The sequence below is a fragment of the Protomyctophum bolini genome, assembly GCF_963924005.1.
Source record: "Protomyctophum bolini genome assembly, chromosome: 16".
Classification (NCBI taxonomy): domain Eukaryota; kingdom Metazoa; phylum Chordata; class Actinopteri; order Myctophiformes; family Myctophidae; genus Protomyctophum; species Protomyctophum bolini.
In genome coordinates this window covers 2,033,763-2,060,248 of record NC_137877.1, presented here as the reverse complement: position 1 = coordinate 2,060,248, position 26,486 = coordinate 2,033,763, and the positions used below count along the sequence as shown (strand labels likewise).

The window sequence follows — 26,486 nt, the reverse complement described above, 5'->3', positions numbered from 1 at the left end:
CATATCATTTTTCATATCAAAATAAATCTTTATTTTGATATGTTTTGAACGGGTGGCGCACCTATAGTCAGAGCACGGTGGTCATATGAAGATTGAGGTCCTTGACATGAAATATTGAGCACCACCGATACAGAAACATGAGGATTTTCAGAAAACTGTCACCATTTAGAAGACATGTTCTAAAGGCCAGGCCTAGATGTCAGGCCTAGATGTATTAACCCATTCTGAACGGGAACCCATTTTGGCATTAGCATCATGTTATGCTTTATCTATTTAAAAATAGCAGATCTACAAGCTCATAGCACTAGTGGCGCACTACGAGCTTGTAGGTCTGCTATTTTTTGAAAAATCGAAGAACGACTGACATTTTTAGAATCTGATCTCAGGTCAGAATGGGTTAATCAGACCAGTGTGTGTGTCCAGTGGAAACCTCGTATGAATCTGATCTCAGGTCAGCGGTCCGAGGGTGAACGCAGGACGCAGATGCTTGTGATGACGCTGCCTTTTCAATGAGCTTCCATGTTGTCAGTGTTAACGCTGGGTTTCTCTACACTAAACCATAATGTGCACGCACGCATGCACACACACACACACACACACACACACACACACACACACACACACACACACACACACACACACACACACACACACACACACACACACACACACACACACACACACACACACACACACACACAGATGGCATATTTTATTTATTTATTTTTCTGTCAATAAAAGCAAATGAAGACCTTGAAGTTCCAAAAATGAGTCGGTTGCTAGTTAAGAAAAACATGTTTCTGCTAAACGCACATTCCTGCATGGCTGCAAAAAAAAGAACTCCATCAGAATCAGAATTAACTCTGCAATGTCTAGGGGCCAGTGAGGGGCCACAGTGTCAGCCTCCACAGGGCCAGTGAGGGGCCACAGTGTCAGCCTCCAAAGGGCCAGTGAGGGGCCACAGTGTCAGCCTTCACACAGGGCCAGTGAGGGGCCACAGTGGTAGCCTCCACATAGGGCCAGTGAGGGGCCACAGTGGTAGCCTCCACATAGGGCCAGTGAGGGGCCACAGTGTCAGCCTCCACAGGGCCAGTGAGGGGCCACAGTGGTAGCCTCCACACAGGGCCAGTGAGGGGCCACAGTGGTAGCCTCCACATAGGGCCAGTGAGGGGCCACAGTGGTAGCCTCCACATAGGGCCAGTGAGGGGCCACAGTGGTAGCCTCCACAGGGCCAGTGAGGGGCCACAGTGGTAGCCTCCACATAGGGCCAGTGATGGGCCACAGTGTCAGCTTCCACACAGGGCCAGTGAGGGGCCACAGTGTCAGCCTCCAAAGGGCCAGTGAGGGGCCACAGTGTCAGCCTCCAAAGGGCCAGTGAGGAGCCACAGTGTCAGCCTTCACACAGGGCCAGTGAGGGGCCACAGTGGTAGCCTCCACATAGGGCCAGTGAGGGGCCACAGTGTCAGCCTCCAAAGGGCCAGTGAGGGGCCACAGTGTCAGCCTCCAAAGGGCCAGTGAGGGGCCACAGTGTCAGCCTTCACACAGGGCCAGTGAGGGGGCACAGTGTCAGCCTCCAAAGGGCCAGTGAGGGGCCACAGTGTCAGCCTTCACACAGGGCCAGTGAGGGGCCACAGTGGTAGCCTCCACATAGGGCCAGTGAGGGGCCACAGTGTCAGCCTCCAAAGGGCCAGTGAGGGGCCACAGTGGTAGCCTCCACACAGGCTACAGGCACAGTGGTTCCACATCCACTGTCTAAATATGTCCCAAACCGCCCCTAAGGTCTTCCACTGCTGGCCTGCTCGCTTTGTCTAAAAAAATGGCAACAAAAAAATACGGGGAAGCAGCTTTTTGCTTCTACGGGCCGTCGGCGTGGAACAAGCTCCCACTGTACCTTCGACAGGCAGCCTCTGTAGACATTTTTAAACCTCAGCTCAAGACCCACCTCTACAACATTAATTGCTTTTAATTTATTGCTTGTTATTCATGTCCTCATTGTATTGCATTACTGCTTGTTTTTTAATGTCGTTGCCTTGCTTTTCTTTTTTTTTCTCCATTGCTCTGTGAAGCACTTTGAGCTGCATTTCATGTCATGAAAGGTGCTATACAAATAAAGTTTTATTATTATTATTATTATTTATTACGCTGAAATTACAGGCAAAAAAACAGTCCATGCATTCATCTTCAGTAGAATACTTTAAATGTGTCTTCATCTTCACCCCAGATCTCCCTAAAAAGCAGATCAGCTGACAACAAGTGACAAACAGCCCATTCAGAATTCTGCTGCTCGAGTCCTTACTAAATAATACCAAGAAAGTTCAACATTAACTCCAGTTAGTAGATCTTTACAGTGGCTCCCTGTCTGTCAAATAATTTGTAAGCATCGAATGGATTATATAATTATTATATAATGCCCCAAAAGTATACATGTCTGATCTTGTGCGACATTATAATGTATGAACCATCCATGCTTCTCAGGTCTGGGACAGACAGACAGACAGCTCTGCTTTCTGCTTCTCAGGTCTGGGACAGACGGACAGACAGCTCTGCTTTCTGCTTCTCAGGTCTGGGACAGACAGACAGACAGACAGACAGACAGACAGCTCTGCTTTCTGCTTCTCAGGTCTGGGACAGACAGACAGACAGAAAGCTCTGCTTTCTGCTTCTCAGGTCTGGGACAGACAGACAGACAGACAGCTCTGCTTTCTGCTTCTCAGGTCTGGGACAGACAGACAGACAGCTCTGCTTTCTGCTTCTCAGGTCTGGGACAGACAGACAGACAGCTCTGCTTTCTGCTTCTCAGGTCTGGGACAGACAGACAGACAGCTCTGCTTTCTGCTTCTCAGGTCTGGGACAGACAGACAGACAGCTCTGCTTTCTGCTTCTCAGGTCTGGGACAGACGGACAGACAGCTCTGCTTTCTGCTTCTCAGGTCTGGGACAGACGGACAGACAGCTCTGCTTTCTGCTTCTCAGGTCTGGGACAGACGGACAGACGCTCTGCTTTCTGCTTCTCAGGTCTGGGACAGACAGACAGACAGCTCTGCTTTCTGCTTCTCAGGTCTGGGACAGACGGACAGACGCTCTGCTTTCTGCTTCTCAGGTCTGGGACAGACAGACAGACAGACAGACAGCTCTGCTTTCTGCTTCTCAGGTCTGGGACAGACAGACAGACAGCTCTGCTTTCTGCTTCTCAGGTCTGGGACAGACAGACAGACAGCTCTGCTTTCTGCTTCTCAGGTCTGGGACAGACAGACAGACAGCTCTGCTTTCTGCTTCTCAGGTCTGGGACAGACGGACAGACAGCTCTGCTTTCTGCTTCTCAGGTCTGGGACAGACGGACAGACAGCTCTGCTTTCTGCTTCTCAGGTCTGGGACAGACGGACAGACGCTCTGCTTTCTGCTTCTCAGGTCTGGGACAGACAGACAGACAGCTCTGCTTTCTGCTTCTCAGGTCTGGGACAGACGGACAGACGCTCTGCTTTCTGCTTCTCAGGTCTGGGACAGACGGACAGACGCTCTGCTTTCTGCTTCTCAGGTCTGGGACAGACGGACAGACGCTCTGCTTTCTGCTTCTCAGGTCTGGGACAGACAGACAGACAGCTCTGCTTTCTGCTTCTCAGGTCTGGGACAGACAGACAGACGCTCTGCTTTCTGCTTCTCAGGTCTGGGACAGACGGACAGACAGCTCTGCTTTCTGCTTCTCAGGTCTGGGACAGACGGACAGACGCTCTGCTTTCTGCTTCTCAGGTCTGGGACAGACAGACAGACGCTCTGCTTTCTGCTTCTCAGGTCTGGGACAGACGGACAGACAGCTCTGCTTTCTGCTTCTCAGGTCTGGGACAGACAGACAGACAGCTCTGCTTTCTGCTTCTCAGGTCTGGGACAGACAGACAGACAGCTCTGCTTTCTGCTTCTCAGGTCTGGGACAGACGGACAGACGCTCTGCTTTCTGCTTCTCAGGTCTGGGACAGACGGACAGACAGCTCTGCTTTCTGCTTCTCAGGTCTGGGACAGACGGACAGACGCTCTGCTTTCTGCTTCTCAGGTCTGGGACAGACAGCTCTGCTTTCTGCTTCTCAGGTCTGGGACAGACAGACAGACAGCTCTGCTTTCTGCTTCTCAGGTCTGGGACAGACGGACAGACGGCTCTGCTTTCTGCTTCTCAGGTCTGGGACAGACGGACAGACGCTCTGCTTTCTGAGAAGCAGCTTTCCGTTTAATGGACCGTTACATATATATCTGGAACAAACTCCAAGAAAACTGCTGTTGTCTGTTACTACTCTCACTTCTTGGAAATCTAAAGTTGAAGGCTGTTTCTGTACTGCCCTTTTCTGCCTTTATTACAGAGGTCGGTTATTATATTGTATTAATCATTTCCTTTGCCGTGTAATTTCATTCCTATTATCATTCTGTTTTATTTTAACCCATTTAGACCTGAGGACGATTCTACAAATGCCTTCTAAATCCTAAAGACAGATTTCTGGAAAATCTCATGTTCAAAGATTTTCATGTCAAGGTGCCCCAAAACTATATGTAATTGACCCCCATGAAATATGTTGTTCCAGGGACCCCCCATCTGAAAATATGTTGTTCCAGGGACCCCCCATCTGAAAATATGTTGTTCCAGGGACCCCCATCTGAAAATATGTTGTTCCAGGGATCCCCCCCATCTGAAAATATGTTGTTCCAGGGACCCCCATCTGAAAATATGTTGTTCCAGGGATCCCCCCCATCTGAAAATATGTTGTGCCAGGGACCCCCATCTGAAAATATGTTGTTCCAGGGACCCCCATCTGAAAATATGTTGTTCCAGGGACCCCCCATCTGAAAATATGTTGTTCCAGGGACCCCCCATCTGAAAATATGTTGTTCCAGGGACCCCCCATCTGAAAATATGTTGTTCTAGGGACCCCCCATCTGAAAATATGTTGTTCCAGGGACCCCCATCTGAAAATATGTTGTTCCAGGGACCCCCCCGTCTGAAAATATGTTGTTCCAGGGACCCCCATCTGAAAATATGTTGTTCCAGGGACCCCCTCCCAGAAGCAAAGATTTGAGCTCAAAACGTTTGCTCTGAAAGAATATATACTACTGTATATAAAAGATTTCTTCCTGCTCCTTTTCTTTTCAGTTTTGGAATATGTAAAAAAAAGAAAATATGTAAAATGAATATAAGTATGTCAAAACCAAACTGAAATGAAATAAATAAATATGATTTGCGCCCCATTTTCACGATTTTTCCAAAATTAGCAGATCTACAAGCTCGTAGATCTGCTAGTTTTCCAATACAGCTAAAGCACAGCATAATGCTTTAAAACACCAAAACGGGTTAACTTTCCTCTCATTCTTTAATTATATTCAAATGCCCCTTTTTATTCATAATGCGTTTCATCTGTGTGTCTTAACCCATTCTGAACGGGAACCCATTTTGCTGTTAGCATCATGATATTATTTAGCTATTGAAAAATAGCAGATCTACAAGCTCATAGCGCGCCACCGAGTGGCGCGCTACGAGCTTGTAGGTCTGCTATTTTTCTAAAATCGAAGAACGACTGACATTTTTTTTTAAATCTGATCTCAGGTCAGAATGGGTTAATCAGACCAGTGTGTGTGTCCAGTGGAAACCTCGTATGAATCTGATCTCAGGTCAGAATGGGTTAATGCTGCGTGTCTGAGATGTCTCAATGCTTCATGCTTCGGCATGAAGCACTTTGAACGGAACTTGTTGTTGAAATGTGCCATGCAAAATAAAAGTAAGGGGCGCGCACACAGCCCACAAAATATGAAATCACACAACAGAGTTCTTTTTGGGGGTTTTTCCTGCATGCCAACAAGGGATTTATTGCTGGTAATGTGTCAGTGATTTGTTACTTGCGGGGACGTGCTGCCAGTTTCTTTATTATTAATTTCAGAGCCTTGTTTCGGTAGCAGGGCAGTAAAACGTGTGAAGGGGAGTGGAGCAACATGCTCGCCGCATGGGGCTCGATCCTCACGGCTTCATCACGCCACCGCACATTAAAATGACTCCATCTTAACGGCAGCTTTGGGAGAGATGCTCATTTTGCACAACCTTAATTAGCCTTTCTCAAAAACAAAGCCATTTGCTAGTGAGTGTTTTATTTTATTTGTTGGAAACCACTTCAACACTATAGAGACTTCCTAAACTAATTCTTTAGCTGACCGGGGTCGCCTCGGGGTCCAATCTTTCCTTCCCTCCACAACCTACAGTACCTCAAACATAGTTGACCCGTACCTAAAAAAGCAGATCCAATACATCGCCAAACCATAATAAATATATTGCATTGATTATCTTATATTCAATAAATATATATATTACATCCTCCTTGAGTTGTCTGACTGAAATGAGCATTTGCGCCTGTCGTAGACATGCGCGGGGCAAGTTCAGTCAGGGAACCTCAGTCAGCGCGCCGGCCGTTAATTGGGCCACCGCAGCATCATCCACATGATTCACTCAGCCAATCACAGCTCACCCCATCTCTCATACCGGCTACTTGAACCAGAGGTTTGCATTCCTCTGCCTTCTTGCTTGCCCACTGCTGGTGTATCAGCGTGCTGCTGTCATACAACCTGCGCTCAATTCTGCTTGCTTACTTGCTGCTGCTTATTGTATATATATATGTATATACGTGTATATATATATCGCTGCTGTATACAAACAAAGTGCTCAAAATTGTACTGAGTTATACTTTCCACTGCAAGTTTGTCCGGCGATTGTTCCTCCCAGAATAGCGACGCTACATCATGGACGAGTGGTTAACCCATTCTGACCTGAGATCAGATTCTAAACATGTCTTCTATACATCCTGACAGTTTTCCATTCTGACCTGAGATCAGATTCTAAACATGTCTTCTATACATCCTGACAGTTTTCCATTCTGACCTGAGATCAGATTCTAAACATGTCTTCTATACATCCTGACAGTTTTCCATTCTGACCTGAGATCAGATTCTAAAAATGTCTTCTATGTCAGTCGCTCTTCGATTTTTCAAAAAAAATAGCAGACCTACCACTCGGTGGCGCGCTACGAGCTTGTAGATCTGCTATTTTTTCAATAGCTAAAGCACGACATGATGCGAACACCAAAAGGGGTTCCCGCCCAGAATGGGTTAACCTCACTTTTCCGTAACAGCTATAGAGAAAAACAATTTACGTTGTTTTTTTATTGTGTTGTTTATCTCCACATATTTGGTGTTCTTTTCATCTGGCTCTTTGTGCGCGCCCGCAGTGCATAAAACCACCACACGACAAGATCCCAGATATCCAAAGCTTTATGAGACGAACGGAATCGCGCTGGCTGGCATCCCGTTGAGAGCTTGTAGATCAGCTATTTTTCGGGGGTGCAACCCAACCCTTTATCTAGTGGAGAGATGCAGGTGTAAAACAACATGGATTTAGAAACTAATTAGTTCAATGCAACACTGTATAAATCCCTGGAACATGTGACGCGTTTAAAGCCTAAACACCATGTGTGTAATAATAAAATGCCCAAATGTTTAAAATTATTAATGGTCATAAAATACAGTAGAACACGAGTTCACTCAAACACCTGCACGAGAACACCTAGCGTTCGAATTCTAAACACCTATATAATATGACTGACTTTGATTGTAAAAACTAAACACGTTTGGGTTTTAAAAAAAAGTGTTACTGGCGATTAAACATGTTCTTCAGTTTATAATCTAAACACTGTGACACGTTTAGAAACCGTTACAGGCGATTTAAACATGTTCTTCCGTTTATAATCTAAACACTGTGACATGTTTAAAAAGTGTTACAAATAAGTGTTTAGAACCTAAAGACTTGGGTTTAGTGTGAAAATGCTGCGTTCAAGTTCAGGAGGACTTTGAAAAAATAATTCTCCTGAACGCTGCCTTCCTTCCTTCCTTCATGGCATGGCATGGGAAGGAGATGGAGGGCATTTTTGCATGTCTTTCACCATGTAGTAAAACAAAAGTAAATGCTGCATTTGTGGTCTGGTTTAAGGGCAGTTAATTGTTTTACAGACGGGGGTAAAAACAGAGAAAAACAACACTGCTTATACACACTAAACCCAAGCGTTTAGGTTATAAACTGTTTTAAACACATCATTTGTAACACTTTTTAAACGTGTCACAGTGTTTAGATTATAAACAGAAGAACATGTTTAATCGCCCGTAACACTTTTTAAACGCATAAACGTGTTTAGTTTTTACAATCAAAGTCAGTCATATTATAGGTGTTTAGAATTTGAACACTCTAGGTGTTCTCGTGAGGTGTTTGAGTGAACTCGTGTTCTACTGTATTGTATGAATATTAATAAACACTTGGCATTTTATTATTACACACACATGGTGTTTAGGTTTAAACGCGTCACATGTTCCAGGGATTTACAGTGTAGCAGTAGCGGTTTGTTTTTTTTCCCCCAAACGCTTCGCATGATAACGTTGCTTATTATGAATGGTCTCAATTTACACGTTATCCGTTTCCCAGGCAGCGCCGCTCACCTCTCCACCCGACAGTTACAGGGAAGAGGAAAAAACAATGTCTGGAAGCCAAAAGAAGGTTTTATCGCGCCCCCTTGGCTCTGTGATATGATGCGTACTTATCATCCTTTCTTTTTTCTTTTTTTTTTTTTACATGTGCGCTAGATTTGCCACAGATGTGTCTGGACAAACACAGATGGACAGACACACACATCTGCTTCCTCCATTCTCCATACTGTAGGTATACTGTACACTAGGTCCCCCATGTGAGACTTCAAACGGCCCGGGGGGGTCAAGGGTCAGCGCCAAACGGTATACTCGTCCACAGTGATTTAGTGGGGGGGGGGGGGGAGGGGTGTCAATGCGGAGGGAGGGGGGGGAGGGTCTCTATAGAGACTAGAGCATAACGGTCCGAGCACACACACGCACACAAATGGACAGGAACTTATGCACACACACACACACACACACACACACACACAATGCCACATGCAGTGGATTACTGTATATCTCTGAATGGGAGTCATACAACCAGATTGGACCAGACACACATTCAGTATACCGACGCACGCACACACACACGCACGCACACACGCACGCACGTGCATGGTGAAGGCAGACAGTAAGCAGGGCCACATGTGTCCCTGGGAGCCGTTTAACCCGTTCTGACCTGAGATCAGATTAAAAAAAACGTTTTTCTAAATCCTGACAGTTTTCTGGGGGGAAAAAAAGCTATATGTTTCTTCTTCTGTCGTTCTTCGATTTAAAAACAAAAAAATAGCAGACCTGTACAAGCTCGTAGCGCCACCGAGTGGCGCTACGAGCTTGTAGATCTGCTATTCTTTCAATAGCTATAAAGCATAACATGACACCAAAAGGGGTTCCTGCCCAAAATGGTTTAATATGAGAGTATATGGTAGCTTAAGACCTTGAGGCGATAGACAACAGACCCAACTGTACCTGGAAGTGGCCGTGGCTGCCCAGTAAAACACTGCTACTGGGACAGCGCGTGTGTGTGTGTGTGTGTGTGTGTGTGTGTGTGGTGTGTGTGTGTGTGGTGTACAACCATGGGCTGCTGCCTGCATGTGTGACGGTACATTGGCCATGATACGAGGCACGGGGACGTGGCGTGTGCGCATGGCGTGTTTTTTTCGTGACTAATTGCTTATTTTATTTAGCATTTAGTTTTTTTATTGGGCGACCTTTCCAGGTGTTGAACCCATGTCGTCCCTCCCTCTGGTCGCTATACCCCTTCCCCCCCTTCCCCCCCTTCCCCCCCCCCCCCCTCTGGTCACTATACCCCTTCCCTGTCTGTCCTCATTAACCCATTCTGACCTGAGATCAGATTCATACGAGGTTTCCACTGGACACACACTGGTCTGATTAACCAATTCTGACCTGAGATCAGATTCTAAAAAATGTCAGTCGTTCTTCGATTTTTCAAAAATAGCAGACCTACAAGCTCGTAGCGCGCCACTCGGTGGCGCGCTACGAGCTTGTAGATCTGCTATTTTTCAATAGCTAAAGCATAACATAGTGCTAACACCAAAATGGGTGCCCGCCCAGAATGGGTTAAGTGCCCCAGTAAAACACACACCCATCATCGTGGCTAACTAACTATAGACACACACACACACACACACACACACATCTCATCTGAATGACTATAGTTGTGAGGACATCAACATTTTATGAAAGCTACTGCTGTTTTTTTGCGCGGAGCACTGGGGGAGCAGTCGCCGTACGACAACGCAAGCGTATTTACGAATTCCCGTGAATTTGTTGCACGCGTGCTCGTTACGTGCACACACCCCCCCCCCCCCCCCCCCCCGCGACTCACCAGACCTGGATTCTGTTTAGCTTCTTTTTTTTACACTTGCGTTGTTGCGCCGCTCTTGAGCAGATCCCTCCTATGTGCCCAGCTTTCCGTGGAATGACATTGGTGACGATTTGATTGGCTGAGCACGGAATGTGATGATGTGATGTATATACATACATAATTATAATATACATCATACATCATTTAGACAGAATATAAATCTGAGTTGTAATATAATGAACTATGCAATGTAAACATGCTGTAAATGCAATTGTGAAATGGTGTCTTATAAACCCACGAGGGGTTAATTGGGCACAGTGTGTGCAGGACACGGAAATAAATAAACAATCAATCAAATCATATTATGATCTATCAGAGCTCCCCGCCCCTTTTTACCAACGATCGTTTCCATTGGTTGTCACCTTATCACCTAAAAATGGAGTGTTGATTTCGTCGACTAAAACTAAGATGAAAAATGTTCGTCGACTACCTATTTTCACTGATGAAAACTGGAAACTAAATGAAAACTAAGCTATGATGACTAAAACTAAGACTAAATATACTGACAATTTTGTTAACAAAACTAAAGACTAAAAGATAGCTATTCTGTAGACTTAGATAGCATTTGATACAGACTTATAGCATGGTATGTAGACAGCATAAGTGCATTGTATGTAGTCATAGCACGCCATAGTACATAATGTATATCATAGTAGTATAGATGTATAGCTTATATGTATAGTTTCATTATAGATATTCCACTGTTACTTTCTTAGCTTACGCATGTTTCATGATAAATGTTTTTATGTGATGTATTCCCATGCTTTTGTTCTTGCTTAATGTAAGTCGCTCTGGATTAAGAGCGTCTGCTAAATGCCTAAATTGTAAATTGTAAATTGAGGGGACTAGTGGACTAGAGATCCGGTACGAGTCATTTTACAATTCGTTGCATGCTGAAAATAGCCGATCTACAAGTTCACAACGCAGGCTTGTAGATCGTCATTACGACGGCATCAAGGCCCACCAAAATATATATTTAGTCGACTAAATCAACTGTAGATTTAGTCGACTAGAATCGTATATTTCGTCGGACAAACACTAAAACATTCCGGGTGACTAAAATGTGACTAAAACTAAATTAAAACTATTTAAGAGACTATGACTAAAATCATCCCCAACCCTAAACTCTAAAACGCTCAACCCTAACCCCAATCTAAACCTAAGCTCTAAGATGCTCAACCCTAAACCCCAATCTAAACCTAAACTCTAAAACGCTCAACCCTAACCCCAATCTAAACCTAAGCTCTAAAACGCTCAACCCTAAACCCCAATCTAAACCTAAGCTCTAAGATGCTCAACCCTAAACCCCAATCTAAACCTAAACTCTAAAACGCTCAACCCTAACCCCAATCTAAACCTAAGCTCTAAAACGCTCAACCCTAAACCCCAATCTAAACCTAAGCTCTAAGATGCTCAACCCTAAACCCCAATCTAAACCTAAGCTCTAAGATGCTCAACCCTAAACCCCAATCTAAACCTAAGCTCTAAGATGCTCAACCCTAACCCAAATCTAAACCTAAGCTCTAAGATGCTCAACCCTAAACCCCAATCTAAACCTAAACTCTAAAACGCTCAACCCTAAACCCCAATCTAAACCTAAGCTCTAAGATGCTCAACCCTAAACCCCAATCTAAACCTAAGCTCTAAAACGCTCAACCCTAAACCCCAATCTAAACCTAAACTCTAAAACGCTCAACCCTAAACCCCAATCTAAACCTAAGCTCTAAGATGCTCAACCCTAAACCCCAATCTAAACCTAAGCTCTAAAACGCTCAACCCTAAACCCCAATCTAAACCTAAGCTCTAAGACGCTCAACCCTAAACCCCAATCTAAACCTAAACTCTAAGATGCTCAACCCTAAACCCCAATCTAAACCTAAGCTCTAAAACGCTCAACCCTAAACCCCAATCTAAACCTAAGCTCTAAGACGCTCAACCCTAAACCCCAATCTAAACCTAAACTCTAAAACGCTCAACCCTAAACCCCAATCTAAACCTAAGCTCTAAGATGCTCAACCCTAAACCCCAATCTAAACCTAAGCTCTAAGATGCTCAACCCTAACCCAAATCTAAACCTAAGCCGTTCTCAAAAAAATATTTTTAACGGGCATAAAACATCCATGTGTGTTGTGAGGACCAGGAAAATGATTGTACAAATACTATACTAGCAATGACACACACACACACACACACACACACACACACACACACACACACACACACACACACACATCCGACACACCAAAAGTTCCGACATGAGGTGCGTCGTGCTTGCGGTTAGGGTTAGCTTAGGGTGTGGGGGGGGGGTACTGGTAGGTTGTCGGTCTAATGACTGTCAGACTTTTGGTGTGTCAGAACACCCCCACCCCCACCCCCCCCACACACACACAGTGACACCCCCCCCCCCCCACACACACACACACACAGTGACACCCCCCCCCCCCCACACACACACACACACAGTGACACCCCCCCCCCACACACACACAGACCCCTACAGTCCCCCTGGCACAGGGCTCTGTTCTGTATCAGTGCACACTTCAGAATGACACGCCTTGTGTTGGACCTTTACACCGTCTGGAAGGGCATACTGCAGCCATTTATCTCTCTGTCTCCCTCTCTCTCTCTCTCTCTCTCTTCCTCTCTTCCTCTCCCTCTCTCTCTCTCTCTCTCTCCCTCCCTCCTCTCCCTCTCTCTCTCTCTCTCTAGCACAGGGGTGCCCAACATTTTTTGACTTGAGAGCTACTTTCAAAATGACCAGCTCAACAAGATCCATCACACTAAACCCACGCGTTTAGGTTATAAACGGTTTTAAACACATCACAGTTTATAACCTAAACGCTTGGGTTTAGTGTAGTCCTCCTGGCTGCCTATGAAAGACCCCGCACAGAGAGACAGAGAGAGAGAGAGAGAGAGAGAGAGAGAGGGGAGGGGGGGTGATGGGGTCCACGGCCCCTGACCGTCCCGTAGCGTACAGTACATACTAGACGTTATACGTCTGTGCTCGCCTCGCCTCCATCCTCCTCCGCCGCCGCCTCACGGCGGTGGTGATTGATGGCGGCTTTAGGAGGAGCTCAGCCTCAACATGTGGGTTTCATAGGAGGCAGATTGAGGACGGGGATGCTGGGATAACCCCTTTAGACCTGAAAACGTCTTCTACGTCCTGACCGTGTTTCTATATCACTGCTGGTGCTCAATATTTCATGTCAAGGACCCACAAAATATTATATGTATTTGGTCGCCGACCCCCCCCCCCCCCTCCCATCTGAAAATATGTTGTACCAGGGACCGACCGCTCTCCCAGAAGCAAAGATTTGAGTTAAAAAACGTTCGCTCTGAAAGAATATATATATTCAAAGATTTGCGCCACATTTTCAAGATTTTTCAAAAATAGCAGCTCTACAAGCTCGTAGCGTGGCACTCGGTGCCGCGCTATACGAGCTTGTAGATCTGCTATTTTTCCAAAGCTATAAAGTCTACCATAATGCGGCGTTCCCGTTCAGAAGGGGATAAATCAAGGTAAATGGTGTTCGGACCGACAGCCCGTAAATCTCCGGAGAGAGAGACGAGTGTGGCGGGCGAGCAGTGTTCTTCTAGGGCAACGTATCAAAAAATATATAAAGGTTTTCTATATCGAAGTGCAACAGTTCAATCAAACTAATCGATTATGAATATACCAATATGTATGTATTTAGTTTGTTATATAGTTTATTTTAAGCTATTTTGACCTGAGATCAGATTCTAAAATTGTCTTCTAAATCCTGACAGTTTTCTGAAAGATATGTTTTCTATGTCAGTCGTTCTTCGATTTTTCAAAAATAGCAGACCTACAAGCTCGGTGGTGCGCTAAGCCCTCAAAGGGCCCTCAAAGGGCACCTACGGACGGACGGCTGCAATTCAAAACTGGCCCCCGTAAAATCTGAACCCCCCCCTTTTCCCCTCACTGTATATGTTTCTTTTCCCTTTTTTACCTCCTTTATGATGAATTCCTGTTCTGTTCTTTGACTATATACAAACTAAACCCAAGCGTTTAGGTTATAAACTGTTTTAAACACATATTTGTAACACTTTTTAAACGTGTCACACTGTTTAGAATATAAACAGAAGAACATGTTTAATCGCCTGTAACACTTTTTAAACACATAAACGTGTTTAGTTTTTACAATCAAAGTCAGTCATATTATAGGTGTTCAGAACAGAGGTGTTTGAGTGAACTCGTGTTTGCGAACGCAGTGAGCACTTACTATGAGACCTAGCAGATCATGTCTGTCTGTCTGTCCCGCTATCCAAATATGGAGTGTGTTGCATCAGCAATCACTCAGCTCCATATATGGGCACAAAAGGGGCCAGGTCCACTCAGCTCCATATATGGGCACAAAAGGGGCACCATATAAAAAGTTAGGGTCCCCAAAGCAGCTATACGTCCAAAACCCAAATATGTACGAGCTGCGTTCGCTTCCCGCGTTTGCGCATCTTACTCGTCTACTGTATTTTATGACCATTAATAAACCATTTTATTATTACACACATGGTGTTTAGGTTTTAAACGCGTCACATGTTCCAGGGATTTACAGTGTAGAAGTGTCTATTTGTATTTGTCTCTAAATGTTTTCATGAATTGAACATGGTGGACCCTGTTGTAAATCAACAATAAACCAATCAACCAATCAGACGGCTGGACTCACGGGACTGCGTGGCGAGGGTCATCAGGAGGTCGGTGGGCGTGGCCAGGCCGCCGCGCCCCGCCCGCAGCAGCGACAGTAACACGCCCACGCCGCCGTGATGCAGGAACACCCCGCGGCTACGCTCGCACGCCTGCATCTCCCCCTGGAGGCGGGCCAGCGCCAGGGACAGCACGTCAGCTACAGACAGACAGGAGAGAGAGAGAGGTCAGCTACAGACAGGAGAGAGAGAGAGAGAGGTCAGCTACAGACAGGAGAGAGAGAGAGAGGGACAGCACGTCAGCTACAGACAGGAGAGAGAGAGAGAGAGGTCAGCTACAGACAGGAGAGAGAGAGGGAGAGAGAGGTCAGCTACAGACAGGAGAGAGAGAGAGAGAGGGACAGGACGTCAGCTACAGACAGGAGAGAGAGAGAGAGGTCAGCTACAGACAGGATAGAGAGAGAGAGAGAGAGGTCAGCTACAGACAGGAGAGAGAGAGGGACAGGACGTCAGCTACAGACAGAAAATAGCCGATCTACAAGCCCACAGCTTGTAGATCGGCAATTTTCAGCATGCAACTAATTGTAAAATGTCTCATACTGGATCCGTTGTGACCCAAAGCGGCCCGTTAAAAACACATTCTACCTGTCCAAACCTAAAAACTCATTCTACCGGTCCAAACCCAAAAACACATTCTACCGGTCCAAACCCAAAAACACATTCTACCGGTCCACACATTCTACCGGTCCAAACCCAAAAACACATTCTACCGGTCCAAACCCAAAAACACATTCTACCGGTCCAAACCCAAAAACACATTCTACCGGTCCACACATTCTACCGGTCCAAACCCAAAAACACATTCTACCGGTCCAAACCCAAAAACACATTCTACCGGTCCAAACCCAAAAACACATTCTACCGGTCCAAACCCAAAAACACATTCTACCGGTCCAAACCCAAAGCCCGACTCTCAGATCACGTCAGACGGCTGAGCTCTGGGCTGAACGACGCCCACATGAACACTCGGCTTCCATTACAGCCGACGCAAGATAAAAGCTTCTCGTCCTTTTGTTGGAGTCAGGTTGGTTTTCCTCTTTATCTTATAAATGGTACCTATGATGTATATATAATATAATATACATATACATATATATATGTGTGTGTGTGTGTGTGGCTGCGTGCTTGTGTGTGTGTGTGGCTGCGTGCCTGTGTGTGTGTGTGTGGCTGCGTGCCTGTGTGTGTGTGGCTGCGTGCCTGTGTGTGTGTGGCTGCGTGCCTGTGTGTGTGTGTGTGTGGCTGCGTGCCTGTGTGTGTGTGGCTGCGTGCCTGTGTGTGTGGCTGCGTGCCTGTGTGTGTGGCTGCGTGCCTGTGTGTGTGTGGCTGCGTGCCTGTGTGTGTGTGTGTGTGTGTGTGTGTGTGTGTGGCTGCGTGCCTGTGTGTGTGTGTGTGTGTGTGTGAGATGGAGTGCTGGAGGGGAAGAATTATCTCTCCATTATGCCCAATCCAGCTTCACGTCAATCCGGAGCGGGCGGGCGAGCCAACCTGGCAACGGCGATCCAACCTGGCAACAACACTGACGCTTATATAGAAACACACTCAGGTTGGCCGACCCTCCGGGCGATGGGACGGTTGCTACGGCGCTGTTTATCAATGGAGAGAGAGATGCATAGACTATACGGGGGATGGGACGGTTGCTACGATATTTAGAGGTGGTGGGGTGGTGGGGTGGTGGCATATAATTGTGGGGGTCCATGACATGAAAAGGCTTGGGGGGGAGGGGGACCACCGATAACAGCAGCACAAGTGTTTGAGAACACATGTTTTAGAACCGGGCCTCGGGTCTAAATGGGTTAAACGCTGGTCAAACTTCCCCCCCCCGGCTGTCCACTCGCATCTCCCGTGACGAGTGGAGAGCAGGGCCGCCCAGAGGCCAGAACGCTACATGACAAGAAGTTAAAAACGTGTGCTCTGAACTGAAAGAACATATATTCAAAGATGTGCGCCACATTTTCACGATGAAAAAGCATAAAGCATAACGAAATGCTTTAAACAACCAAAAGGGGTTCCCGCCCAGAATGGGATAAATAAATACATTTGTAATATTTATTTTGTATCTTTTTAAAATGTGGAAAATGGCTGTGTGTGTGTGTGTGTGTGTGTGTGTGGTTCGTAGCCCAGTTGAGATGCCTCAGAGATTTAGCCAGGATGTGTATCTGGCCCGGTACGGGCAGCTTCTTAAAAACCCAGACAAGAACCCCCCCCCCCCCCCCCCCCCTAATGTAATAACCCTCCTCTACCGCCATGCCAGCGTTCACCACGCTCACCATAAAACAACAAATCAATCAAAGCCCTTCAAACGCAGCAACACTTCAATGAACCCCCAGCGTTCTGCCGGAGCACGGCCGTGCGTGTGAGCTAAGGCCAAAAGGCAGCAAATGTAGCAAAAAATACCCCCAAAAATGTAAACAGGACTGTTTTGAGGTTGCGTTTGTTTCAGCGGCAGACGGAAAAATGACTTGCGTCACGAACGGACGGACACGACGCCGGCTCCTTACCCTCCCCCCCTCCCCCCGCCTTCCCCCCCCCCCCCCCCCCCGCACCATGCCTCCTCCCCCCCCCCCCCCTGCACGTCCCACTTGAAGGACTGCACAGTAAGAAAATAAAGTGTTCAGTTATGCACAACTCCGGGCATGACATAGTTCCTATTGTACATGCTTAGAGTTCATTAACCGTTTCAGTTCATACGACGTGTGAGACCGTCATAAGGATTAGAAACGATCGTAGCTTTTGACGTCTGTGGACGTCCTAGCGACGTCCTAGTGACACGGGGCGAGATAAGAATATTCAGAATTTTTCCTATTTTTTTTTTTTTTGGCATTTTGCTTTTCGCTTTTCGCTTGCCGTATGCTAATGCTCTGTGCAACTATTAGCTTGTCATTGACTCCCATGTTAGCGCGGCGGAAAGAATAACTCGTATCTCCTGATCCAGGGCGCTCTCCGTGGTGATGAACGGATCGATATGCTGGCGCTTCATTTCTGCTCCTCATCCGTCTCTCCCGCAAAATATGAACGCTTTTTGGATCATATATCGTATAAATTAAAACGATTGGGATGTTAGGTCAATTTGGCAAGTCAACTTTTTTAGGAAAGTGTTTCCGGTTCATGGCTTTCAGAGTAAAAGCGATCAGACAACTCCGGCACCCCAAAGCTCCTATTTTGAAGCACTTCCGGCACTAAATGTGTTTTAACACAATCATTCCCGGGATTCCTTCAAAATAGGAGCTCTGGGGTGCCAGAAAGAAATGGTTCATATTTTGAAGGAGAGGCGGATGAGGAGCAGAAATGAAGCGCTAGTATATCCATCAGATCAAAACCACGGAGAGCGCCCTGGATTAGGAGAGACGAGTCATTCTTTCCGCCGCGCCAACAGCTAAGTCAACGGTAAGCTAATATGACCCTAGAGCGCGAAGGGCGGTGGCCGAGAGTCGGACTGAAAAATAAAAAAAGGAAATATTCTTCTCTCGCCTGGTATCATTGAGGATGCGCTAGCTAGGACGTGTACACTGAATCCCTCCATTGGAATCCCTAGGACGTTTCCAGACGTCCTCCCTTGGTAACCGCAAGGTTGCCAGTTCGAACCCTGTGGGCTCCCCCAGAGTTAGTGTCGAAGTGTCCTTGAGCTCCTGATTTGATGGTTGGTGCTTTGCATGGTTTCTGCCGCCACCGGTGTGTGAATGTGTGTGTGAACTGTGAATGGGTGAATGTGATACACAATCTATGTAAAGGTGTGTGAATGTGTGTGTGAATGGGTGAATGTAATGCACAATCTATGTAAAGGTGTGTGAATGTGTGTGAATGGGTGAATGTAATGCACAATCTATGTAAAGGTGTGTGAATGTGTGTGTGAATGGGTGAATGTAATGCACAATCTATGTAAAGGTGTGTGAATGTGTGTGTGAATGGGTGAATGGGTAATGCACAATCTATGTAAAGCGCCTTGGATAAAGGCGCTATATAAAAATGCACCATTTACCATTTAAGAAAGCCTTTTAGTCTGAAATTCTCCTTTAACCTTATTTTCCGTTCAATGCTAGTGCACGAGAGCTTCAGGGAAACACACAGATACACACAGACGGCAGCTTCAGTTCCATGAAGAAATATTTTCCCTTCAAAAGCTAAATACTGTCTGGTGTGGGGGTAAATGTACAGCATAGCGTGAAATCCTAGACAACGTGGTCTTATGGTCAGATGTACCGCGCCGTGAAATCTCATACCATTCAATCCACTACAGAGAATACAAAGCTTTAACCCGTATAGGCCTGAAAAACCTCATGTTTCTGTATCAGTGGTTCTCAATATTTCATGTCAAGGACACCCTAAAATATATGAAATTTGCCCCAATCTGAAAATGTGTTGTTTCAGGGACCACCACCTCCCAGAAGCAAAGATTTGAGTTAAAAACGTTCGCTCTGAAAGAATATATATTCAAAGCTTTGAGACACATGTTCATGATCTTTAAAAAAAAATAGCAGACCTACAAGCTTGTAGCGCGCCACAGCTTGTAGATTTGCTATTTTTCAATAGCTAAAGCGTAACATAATGCTTAAAACACCAAAAGGGGTTCCCGCCAAAAGGTTTAATGTTGAGAGTGAGTGAGTGAGTGTGGTAGTAAAAATATCTTGATAAAAAATGATTTGTAGTTTTTCGAAAAGCCATGTTTGGGGAGAGCAACGTCCACACACATATGATCACAGTGTATTCATATACATATATCATATATACACATATGATCACAGTGTATTCCAAGAGGACGCTCGTGAATTATGCCGTATTTTCCATCGATATAAAAGCACCTGTGAAAGGATTTGCACAACAACTCGTTGACATTGGAATTTATTCACTGTGCCTCCATCCATCCACGGGACGATTATCTCCAACAGCTGTGTGTGTGTGTGTGTGTGTGTGTGTGTGTGTGTGTGTGTGTGTGTGTGTGTGTGTGTGTGTGTGTGTGTGTGTGTGTGTGCGCGCACGCACGTGCGTGTCTTTGATCTGTACATGGACCAGGCATTCCAAGATAAATATTCTAAGTATCAACCATTACTTGGAATTATAACAAACTTGGGGTATCGCTGTAGATTTGCCATACTGATATTCGGAAGCCTGGGCCGTGTGCATAAACTGACCATGAGTGGCCTAAGAATAGCTGGCATGACAAAAAGCAAAGCCAAACAACTTGCCAAATACTGAGCTCTGTTTGGGCTGTTATAGGCAGTTTGTCTGTGTGGAGAAGGAGGTGCCATGTGTATCCTTAAGTGAACATGAACTGTCAACCCCGTTATATTTGTTTCCTTGTAAAGATTAATTGTAATTTGTGGATTCAAATGAAGAAATCGAAATGTATGTGTGTGTGCGTGTGTGTGTGTGTGTGCGTACCTTGCGTGACGGTGCGCAGAGCGATGAGCATGGCGAGGACACGTGTGTGAGGACAGGGGCTCCGGTACAGAGGACATGTCCTGTGGTGGGGGCGGGGTCCGTCTGTCTCCTCAGACTGGGGGACGGTGGGACGAGACACCTCCTCCCCTAAACGCCTCAACGCCACAGCCTGCATGCACACACACACACACACACACACCGCACACACACACACACACACACACACACACACACACACACACACACACACACACACACACACACACACACACACACACACACACACACTCCATCTCTTCTGGCTCCTTCCCCAAACTTCACTAACTAAATAATAAAGTCTATAGATCAAGTCTATACCGTGGGGGGGGGGGGGGAGGGGGGGTGGGGGGGGATGTATCCGTTTCTAAATGCAGGAGGACATGGTGGTTTCTGCAAGGCATTTATCCCATTCTGACCTGAGATCAGATTCAAAAAATTGTCTGTTTGAAAATGACAGTTTTCTGAAGAAGCTATGTTTCTATAGTCAGTCGAAACTAGAATAGAAACACAGTGGATGAGGTTTGGATTCGCTCTCCTCCGTCTGTGTGAGTGTGCGTGCGTGCGTGTGTGTGTGTGTGTGCGTGCATGCGTGCGTGGCTGCGTGCGTGTGCGTGTGTGTGTGTGTGTGTGTGCGTGTGTGTGTGTGTGTGCTGGCGCGTTTTGGGCCTTCCTAAAAGTGAGCCCATGCTGCAGCAATAAGGCCTGCATGTGATTCCAGTTCCAACATCAAACGGGCCAGAATGCGGCCGTGACACAGACTGACAAACAAACACCCAGGGTCCACCCAGGGCCGAGGGGGGGGGGGGTCCAGGGCCCGCCTGGCTAGACTGGCAGGGGGAGAGGGGGGAGAGGGGGGAGAGGGGGGGACCACAGAGGGTCCACCGAGGGCCCGCCTGGCTGGACTGGCAGGGGGAGAGGGGGGAGAGGGGGACGGGACCACAGGGGAGGTGGGTTTGGTCCTTGCAGTAACGCTGTGGCCCAGTGGATAGTTTTTCAAGGCACAGTGCCTTAGGTTTTTTTCAAATTTAGATTTTCATTTTTGAATTTTAACTTTAAGCATTATGTAATACTTTAGCTATTTTTGAAAAATCGTGAAAATGCGGCACAAATCTTTGAATATATATTCTTTCAGAAGACTTTTTCGACGTCAGGCCTAAATGGGCTCCAGAGCACCTGTTTGTGGTGCTTCGGCATGCAGGGCCATATCAATACCTGGCAGCAGAAGCCGTCTCCAGAACCACAGCGTGGGCCAGATCAATACCTGGCAGCAGAAGCCGTCTCCAGGCCACAGCGCTGTGTTTTGTTTAGTGTTATGTGACGGCGTTGAGGTGTGCAGCATCTGGCTTCGTTTCCTTGTTCACTTTAGAAGATCCAAAACACGCAGGGTTGATGACCTCAGATACAAACCGCCGTGCAGTAGCCGACCCAAAGGTCAAGACTTTAGCCGACCCAAAGGTCAAGACTTTAGCCGACCCAAAGGTCAAGACTTTAGCCGACCCAAAGGTCAAGACTTTAGCCGTCCCAAAGGTCAAGACTTTAGCCGACCAAAGGTCAAGACTTTAGCCGACCCAAAGGTCAAGACTTTTCAGAATGTAAATGAAAAACCGTCTCAGTTTCCGTCTGTTTTTAAAAATAAAGTGTAAAATTGCCGATGGTCAACTTAAGCCAATTTCAATTGAAGAAAAAAAAATGAGAGAATATCACAGAATTTTGTTGAAAAGAGCGAGGATTGCAGCAGCATTATTTAAGGTCTTTACGCACATGGGGGTGATTTATTTGTGCGATTTGTTCACACTATATGTTATGTTTTTAACTTATTATTCAGTCAATGTAATCTTGAGTATCAGTGGATGGAATTCCGCCGAGTGAAGTTAACGATATGAAGTCCTACAGATCGGCACGCAGAACTCACAAAATGTAAGATTAACCCATTTAGGCCTGATGTCGAAATGTTTATGTTTCTGAAAAAAAAACATGTTTCTACGTCGTTCTCAAAACATATTTCATGTCAAGGACCCCAAATATATATGGCCATTGGCCGTCGACCCCCATCTGAAAATATGTTGTTCCAGGGACCCCCCCAGTAGCAAAGATTTGAGTTAAAAACTCTCTCTGAAAGAGGATATATTCAAAGATTTCAGGCACATTTTCACGATTTTTCAAAAATAGCAGACCTACAAGCTCATAGCACGCCACTCGGTGGCGCGCTATGAGCTTGACATAGTGTCCATGTGTCTCAGTGTCCCTGTCCCTTAGTGTCCATGTGTCTCAGTGGCTCAGTGTACCTGTCCCTCAGTGTACATGTGTCTCAGTGGCTCAGTGTCCCTGTCCCTTAGTGTCTCAGTGGCTCAGTGGCTCAGTGTCCCTGTCCCTTAGTGTCCATGTGTCTCAGTGTCTCAGTGTACCTGTCCCTTAGTGTCCATGTGTCTCAGTGTCTCAGTGTACCTGTCCCTTAGTGTCCATGTGTCTCAGTGTCCCTGTCCCTTAGTGTCCATGTGTCTCAGTGGCTCAGTGTACCTGTCCCTCAGTGTCCATGTGTCTCAGTGTACCTGTCCCTTAGTGTCCATGTGTCTCAGTGTCTCAGTGTACCTGTCCCTCAGTGTCCATGTGTCTCAGTGTCTCAGTGTACCTGTCCCTCAGTGTCCATGTGTCTCAGTGTCTCAGAGTCTCAGTGTACCTGTCCCTCAGTGTCCATGTGTCTCAGTGTACCTGTCCCTCAGTGTCCATGTGTCTCAGTGTCTCAGTGTACCTGTCCCTTAGTGTCCATGTGTCTCAGTGTCTCAGTGTCCCTGTCCCTCAGTGTCCATGTGTCTCAGTGTCTCAGTGTACCTGTCCCTTAGTGTCCATGTGTCTCAGTGTCTCAGTGTAACTGTCCCTCAGTGTCCATGTGTCTCAGTGTCTCAGTGTCCCTGTCCCTCAGTGTCCATGTGTCTCAGTGTCTCAGTGTACCTGTCCCTTAGTGTCTCAGTGTCTCAGTGTCTCAGTGTACCTGTCCCTCAGTGTCCATGTGTCTCAGTGTCTCAGTGTACCTGTCCCTCAGTGTCCATGTGTCTCAGTGTCTCAGTGTACCTGTCCCTTAGTGTCCATGTGTCTCAGTGTCTCAGTGAACCTGTCCCTCAGTGTCCATGTGTCTCAGTGTCTCAGTGTACCTGTCCCTCAGTGTCCATGTGTCTCAGTGTCTCAGTGTACCTGTCCCTTAGTGTCCATGTGTCTCAGTGTCTCAGTGTCTCAGTGTCCCTGTCCCTCAGTGTCCATGTGTCTCAGTGTCTCAGTGTACCTGTCCCTTAGTGTCCATGTGTCTCAGTGTCTCAGTGTAACTGTCCCTCAGTGTCCATGTGTCTCAGTGTCTCAGTGTCCCTGTCCCTCAGTGTCCATGTGTCTCAGTGTCTCAGTGTACCTGTCCCTTAGTGTCTCAGTGTCTCAGTGTATCAGTGTACCTGTCCCTCAGTGTCCATGTGTCTCAGTGTCTCAGTGTACCTGTCCCTCAGTGTCCATGTGTCTCAGTGTCTCAGTGTACCTGTCCCTTAGTGTCCATGTGTCTCAGTGTCTCAGTGAACCTGTCCCTCAGTGTCCATGTGTCTCAGTGTCTCAGTGTACCTGTCCCTCAGTGTCCATGTGTCTCAGTGTCTCAGTGTACCTGTCCCTCAGTGTCCATGTGTCTCAGTGTCTCAGTGTACCTGTCCCTTAGTGTCCATGTGTCTCAGTGTCTCAATGTCCCTGTCCCTTAGTGTCCATGTGTCTCAGTGTATCTGTCCCTCAGTGTCCATGTGTCTCAGTGTACCTGTCCCTTAGTGTCCATGTGTCTCAGTGGCTCAGTGTACCTGTCCCTCAGTGTCCATGTGTCTCAGTGGCTCAGTGTACCTGTCCCTCAGTGTCCATGTGTCTCAGTGTCTCAGTGTACCTGTCCCTCAGTGTCCATGTGTCTCAGTGTCCAGTAGATGAACCTCAGGAGGCTGAGGACGAGGACTGGTTCCGAGGACGCCGTCCGGTGGAGTTGTTCCGCTAACAGGGGCAACACCTGGCAACAGGGACACATAGACATCAAAGGGGGCTTCAGCCCTTTGCCCTTCTTTCTACCCGTCTGTAAAACATCTGCCCTCTCCAGACCACGCATGAGAGGTCTCAGGTTAGCGGGTATTTTACACTGGCTGGGGGCGTAGGCTACCCTCTCAGCCAGTGTAAAATAAGCTGGGGCCTCCGAGTGGCTTATTGCTTTTCTAAAACGGTTACAAACATGTAGCAATATTAACCTAATAAAACGATTGAATTCACAAAAGTAGCTACGCTTTGCGCCACCAGAGCGAGCCACATCACTTCCTTGTTTTGCTCGGCAAGAAGCCCCAGTGATTGAAGGAGTTATCGGTGGAATTTACACCGGTCACGTGACGGTAACCAGCCAATCAGAATCAAGTATTGGGACTAACCGTTTTAGAGTGTGCATTACATTCACCCATTCACACACCGATTGCGGCTGAAGCCATGCAAGGCACCAACCAGCACATCGGGAGCAATTTGGGGTTCAGTGTCTTTGCCCAAGGACACTTCCACATGTAGACAGAAGGAGGAGGAGCCGGGATTCGAACCGCCGACCCAAGGATCATTGGACGACCTGCTCTACCTCCTGAGCCACAGCCGCCCAGTTGAAGGTGAAGGCATTGAAAATGAACTAGCGCGTTTTGATCGCTCCCCGTTTAAGCCAAGGCCCTTAAAAACATCCAACATTTGCTGCCAAAAACAACACTGTTATTTAGCAGAACCGACTCTTGTCATAAAAAACAGAAATGTGCTAATTTACCACCTTGGAGCATCTCTCCTTGTGCAAGACCTCCGGAGGCAGAACGCTCCCCTCGGCTGCAGCCAGTGGACAGACGGGCTGTCCGTCAAGCAGCCAGTCCAATAGCAGGCCCAGGAGCTTCAGGGGGGCGGGAGCAGACGTGCCCTGAGGGGATTATAATAGGGGGTGATTGATATTGTCATTATAGGGTTAAGCATAACCAACAACAACAATAACAACAGCAGTGCAAGCGTCCATTCATCATGTTATTTGGCAGAGGGTGTGTGACTTGCGGAGAGTAAGTGTTTACTAAGCTTTTCCAGCCTGTTTATGAACATGTGTGTGTGTGTGTGTGTGTGTGTGTGTGAGAGAGAGTGTGAGAGAATGTGTGTGTGTGTGTGTGTGTGTGTGTGTGTGTGTGTGTGGTGGTTAAATGATGTAGTGTTTTCTCAGCAAACACATTTGGCGTGTAAACCCAATTACATCAGAGCCAGCTGATCAGAATCAGAATAACAGTAAGCCATAAATGAAGGCAAAACACCCTAACTATGTGTGAAGACGGTTGTGTTCTCGGTGTACTGGGGGGCGGCGGTGGTTCAGCGGTAGAGTGGCCGGATGGTAAACCGCAAGGTTGCCAGTTCGATCCCTGTGGTGCTCCCCCAGAGTTAGTGTCGAAGTGTCCTTGAGCAAGACTCTGAACCCCTCCTGATGTGCAGGTCGGTGACTTGCATGGTTTCTGCCGCCATCGGTGTGTGAATGTGTGTGTGAATGGGTGAATGTAATGCACAACCTATGTAAAGGTGTGTGAATGTGTGTGTGAATGGGTGAATGTAATGCACAATCTATGTAAAGGTGTGTGAATGTGTGTGTGAATAGGTGAATGTAATGCACAATCTATGTAAAGGTGTGTGAATGTGTGTGTGAATGGGTGAATGTAATGCACAATCTATGTAAAGGTGTGTGAATGTGTGTGTGAATGGGTGAATGTAATGCACAACCTATGTAAAGGTGTGTGAATGTGTGTGTGAATGGGTGAATGTAATGCACAATCTATGTAAAGGTGTGTGAATGTGTGTGTGAATGGGTGAATGTAATGCACAATCTATGTAAAGGTGTGTGAATGGGTGAATGTAATGCACAATCTATGTAAAGGTGTGTGAATGGGTGAATGTAATGCACAATCTATGTAAAGGTGTGTGAATGTGTGTGTGAA

The 26,486-nt window shown here is 46.7% G+C and overlaps 1 protein-coding gene across 1 annotated transcript in view; it reads right to left on the bottom strand.

Moving 5' to 3' along the window:
• ccdc138 (coiled-coil domain containing 138) overlaps window positions 1-26,486 on the bottom strand; it is a gene marked incomplete at its 3' end in the record, with an annotated part of 41,488 nt that overhangs the window by 2,066 nt on the left and 12,936 nt on the right. The window contains exons 10-13 of the mRNA XM_080785226.1: window positions 25,295-25,438; window positions 24,401-24,517; window positions 20,461-20,629; window positions 15,048-15,224 (exon numbers count right to left, since the gene is read on the bottom strand). Of these exons, the coding sequence (XP_080641352.1) occupies window positions 15,048-15,224; window positions 20,461-20,629; window positions 24,401-24,517; window positions 25,295-25,438 (607 nt within the window). The remainder of the gene's footprint in view (window positions 1-15,047; window positions 15,225-20,460; window positions 20,630-24,400; window positions 24,518-25,294; window positions 25,439-26,486) is intronic.